The 4,771-nt window shown below is 44.8% G+C and overlaps 1 protein-coding gene across 1 annotated transcript; it reads left to right on the top strand.

Annotated features, from left to right (window-relative positions):
- Positions 1-1,588: 1,588 nt before the first annotated feature.
- Positions 1,589-3,259, top strand: LOC123776948 (C-C motif chemokine 8). The gene is made up of 3 exons (XM_045773336.2): positions 1,589-1,723; positions 2,505-2,622; positions 3,014-3,259. The coding sequence occupies exons 1-3, from the start codon at positions 1,648-1,650 to the stop codon at positions 3,117-3,119; spliced, it is 300 nt and encodes a 99-aa protein (XP_045629292.1). The 5' UTR covers positions 1,589-1,647; the 3' UTR covers positions 3,120-3,259.
- Positions 3,260-4,771: the final 1,512 nt, after the last annotated feature.

Genomic DNA, 4,771 nt, shown 5'->3' with positions numbered 1-4,771 from the left:
AAAAATACCATTAAAAGAGTGAGAGGACATGCCACAGACAGGAAAAGAATCTTTGTGAAACACATATCCATTAAAGCACTTGTGTCCAATACGTACAAAGAACTCTTAAAACTCAATAATAAGAAAACAAACAACCCGATTTAAAAATAGGTGAAAGATCTCACCAATGTCCCTCCCCAATGAAGAGATGCAAATGTAAAATTAGCATATGAAAATATGTTCAACATCATATGTCTTTAGGGAATTGCAAATTAAAACACTAAGATACCACTACCCACCCAGGAGAGTGGCTAAAATCCAAAATACTGACAAGACAAAATGCTGACTAAGATGTCGAACAACAGGAACTCTCATTCACTGCACGTGGGAATGCATAAGGGTACGGCCACTTTGAAAGACCCTTTCGCAGCTTTTTATAAAGTTAGCCATAGTCTTACCATATGATCTAGCAATCACACTCACAAATGAGTTGAAAATTTATGTCCACACAAAAGCCTACACAAAAACGTTTGTAGCAGCTTTATTCAGAATTGCCCCAAACTGGAAGCAACCAACATGTCCCTCAATAGATTAATGGATAAACAAACGTGCAATGGAATATTTTTCAGCAATAAAATGAAATGAGCTACCAAACCATGACAAGACACAAAGGAGCCTTAAAAGCATATGTTTCTAAGTGAAAGCAGCCAACTTGAAAGGGCTACATACTGTGTGATTCCAACTACATGACATTCTGGAAAAGCAAATGTATAGAGATGGTAAAAAGATTTGAGGGAAGGAGTACAGGGGAGCTTCAGGGCAGTGCAATTTCCACATGATATTGTAATGGCAGACACATGAGGGGAGAAGAGTACAAGAGGTCAGTGGTTTGAAGCCTAGATCCTTCTCTTCCCTCCCCATCCCTGCCCCACTGTGTATAAACAAAGGGAACTGAAGGCCTTTCTCAGACAGACCCATTTTACCTAAATCTTCATGAAATATCAGACTTCTCCATATGATTTCACCTGGAAAGAAACTTTAGCATCTAAATAAAATATTTGGAAACCACCACCCTACAAGATAAGTATGTGCTGTCCAGTTCTCATGCTCCATAACACAAAATTCCAGGGCATTCAGACTTGAAGATTTTCTTGGATTCCACTGTTCTGCCAGGGTTCCATCAGGCTGCCTGTGTGGGCTTCTAAAATAGCCTGACTAGTTTAGGATGCCAGGGTCCTGAGTCTGATAGAAAGTACAGGCAAAGACTTAAAGCCCCATCCTAGGTCCTTCACTCCACTATGACCTCAGCTTCCGTTCTTCCTTTCCAAAAGACCATTTTCCATTTCACAGAAATCATAGCCCTTATTAGTCTAGTGAGGTCACTTCCTACACTTTGCTAGGCACAACACAGTCCCTTCCACCTCTGCTCCACATTGTCTAAGTGAACAACTGAAACCATCCAGCTTCCTTCTTCCAGCATTCGGAAATCACCCCCAGCATCCGGTGCCTACTCAGCACATTCCAAGTCCTATTTCAGGACCCTGCCCATGCTCTCTGCTCTCTATATAAGGCAGGCAAGGTGGCCAGAGGAGCCAGAGGAGCAGAGAGGCTGAGACCAACCCAGAAACCTCCAGCTCTCACAATCCAATCTCCCTGCTCCCCGCTGACATGAAGGTCTCTGCAGCACTTCTGTGCCTGCTGCTCACAGCCGCCGCCTTCAGCACTCAGGTGCTCGCCCAGCCAGGTAAGGCCCTCTCTTCATACGGATTACCATTATAACTGTAGGTACTATCATCCCAGCATGAGTCATCCCTTGCTTGCTATATAGCCTACATTACAGAGATAGAGAAAGTGAAACCAACAAGGGCGATGAGAAGAGCTGTCATGGCATGGTTGAGCAGAGGCAGAACCAGATGCCTAGGTCATTGAGGCCAGTCCCCATGGTCCTTCGGAACACCAGCTTGGGGAAGAGTCATTAAATGCAACCACTACCTCAATGACCCTCACATTGTTTGGGGATGTGGGGACCGTTATTCGTTGTGGATATGAAGGACATTTCAGGCAGTGGAGAGGGGAAAAAAAAACTGTTGCTTGGGGTTTCAAATTTTGGATTACAGCCAGTGTACCAGTGGCCACGTAAGGAGGAGAGGGACCCAGAGACCTCTCAGCATATGACACAGGTTGGCTTTAGAGTCTGTGGGGACAGAAAGCTGGGAAGCAAACTCTTGGAACTTATTTATTTGGTGTCAGAGGTTTTGGGTCAGTAGACCCTCCTAACGACACTACAGGATTAGTGTCATTTCTCCATTCCCAGTCAACAGTGAGGAGCCCCGTAGTTCCATAGAAGAAGCAGACTCCCAGCCACCATTTTATCTGTGGAATGCGGACTAAGGCACTGGACTTGGGAGTATTCGGTCCTAGTTGGAAATTGTGTGTTTGCTTTGTCTTTTCCTAACTTCACCTGCCCTTATAAATGCATGCTTATGATGCATTATAACTCTCATTCTTTGCAAAATGTTTTTCAGGTTCAGTTTCCATCCCAATTACCTGCTGCTTCAGTGTGGTCAAAAAGAAGATCCCTATGCAGAAGCTGGAGAGCTATACCAGGGTCACCAACAGCCAGTGTCCCCAGGAAGCTGTGGTGTAAGTGGACCATGCTCTAGCACCCTCTGCCAAAAGTTCTGAGTTCTATACACGGCAAGGATTCATGCCCAAAGGAGTCAGATACATATACCATCTGATCCAAAGGGACCTTTGCCCCATGGAGAAACTGAGCCCACAGGAGGGATATCCATACTCCTTCCAGGCTCCCCTTTGAGGAGCTTGGTTAGATCATCGAAGTTCCTTCAGCCAGCATCCTGAGGGCCTCTCCGGGGATAGCACAAGCAGCTTCCTTTTAAGCCCTTCCCGCCATCCTTCCCCTTCCACCTATCCCCATCCAACCCCCTCACCCAGAGAGCAAGAGCTCCTCAGGTTTAGGGGCTAACAGACACTTCAAGGGGTTCCATCTAACTGCCCTGTCTCCCCACAACAGCTTCCAGACCAAAGCATCCAAGGAGATCTGTGCTGACCCCAAGCTGAAATGGGTCCAGGATTACATGAAGCACCTGGACCAAAAGTCCCAAACCCAGAAGCCTTGAACGTTCGCATCTGGACCGAGAGACAAGCCTGAGGAAAATCTTATTTATTTCCCTCAACCCTCCCCAAGTGCAGAACAGTCTTATTTTATTACAATGTACAACACAAGGCACTTTGTATAATAATTTAAAGCACATTTCTCAAATAATATTTAATTATATTTAAGTTATTAATGTTTGACTTTATCTGCTATAAAACCTAGTGGAATCCGGTGGCATGGAATCCGGTGGCATGTTATCTTTTCTGTGAGTTCAGTCAAGTTCATGGCAAGATGTTATTGTTCTCCCTCCAATGTGTCTGTAGTATTATGAGGTCCTTCCATGGATCATCAGAGTGAAACATTTTTGTATTCCTATGAATCAGTGCTCTTGTATGTCAAATGTCTGCTGTGTAGTGTGGTTGAAATCAGTGTTATTTAATGACCATGGAATTTTCAAAGAAAAAAATATATCACTTTAAACTACTTGGTCTTATTTTTCATTAGGTCACATTTAGCTGGGAGGCAGAAAATGGCAGCAATGACTGGCAATTTGGGGTCTGGGGGCCATCCTCTAGGTAGTATTTTAAATGAAATTGAGTTTCAGGGCATTCCAGACCTTTGGCTCCAGTCCCTAACATCACCTGATCATTTTTTTTCTTGTCACACTTCCCTTTGTCCAGTCTTCCTCTTGCCTCAAACTTTTCCCCATAACCCCAAGTGTTATCCGTCTCATTAATCCTCAAACCCAGACTATTATCTTAAGAGTAAAAACTAGAGGAATCTAGTCTACAACTTAGAAATCCTTTTAAGGCTTTTTCTTGAAGAATCTTCAACAAGACTGGTCTTGAAGGATGGCATGCAATGGGAAATGAACAGTTCCTCGGAGCTGGTCCAGGAGGGGAGCAAGAGCATGGGCAGAGGGAGGAATCCCATCTGGCTGGACTCTGGAAAAAATAAGATGTACTAAAAGTTTTGAAACAGGGGAGAAGGAAAGTGTCATGCAAGGTGCACCTGAGGAAGAATAACCTGGTATCTGAGGAAGGAGTGGAGTGTGGAAGGGAGAACCTGAAGACAGGCCACCTGTAATGGTGCAGGAGAGGTGAAGCAGGCTGGTGGTGGGGGTCATGTTGGGTAGAATGGGCAAGACAGAGTGATAAGTCAAATGTTGGAGAAAGAAAGCATTTGACCCTGGACATAGACTTTCCCTTACAATCTCACAAAGCAACTATTTAGAGGACTGATGCCCTTGAGACATAGAATGAAGTTATCTCCAGTCCCAATCCCCCAAATTTGCAAGCATCTGTTTGAAGGCATGGGACCTCCTTTCCTTAATAGCCTCTTAAGGTCAAGATTCCCTTGTACTTCATGAGCACAGCTGGCTCCATTTTCAGTTATGAGGCTCACCATAGTAAAGCACAAAGACCAGACCACTCTTGAAGGGAAAAAGGACAATTTTCTCGATGACCCAGCTCTGCAGGACCTGTCATTAGTGATCACGTGGAGAGATGCCACAATCTCAGTACACCTCAAAGCACGGCACTTGGGTTCTGGTCCCAGAACTGACCCTGGCTCTGTGTCACTTAGGGCAAGTCAATGTCAATCTCTCTGTCTGGCATTAAGGTGCCCCATATGAAAGTGGAGGCTGTACTGGGTCACTGGCAGAAAGCGAGGGGA

The sequence above is a fragment of the Ursus americanus genome, chromosome 23 (genome assembly GCF_024610735.1).
Source record: "Ursus americanus isolate L20-20 chromosome 23, mUrsAme1.1.p, whole genome shotgun sequence".
In the NCBI taxonomy this organism is placed as follows: domain Eukaryota; kingdom Metazoa; phylum Chordata; class Mammalia; order Carnivora; family Ursidae; genus Ursus; species Ursus americanus.
This window is presented reverse-complemented; position numbering and strand designations above follow the sequence as displayed.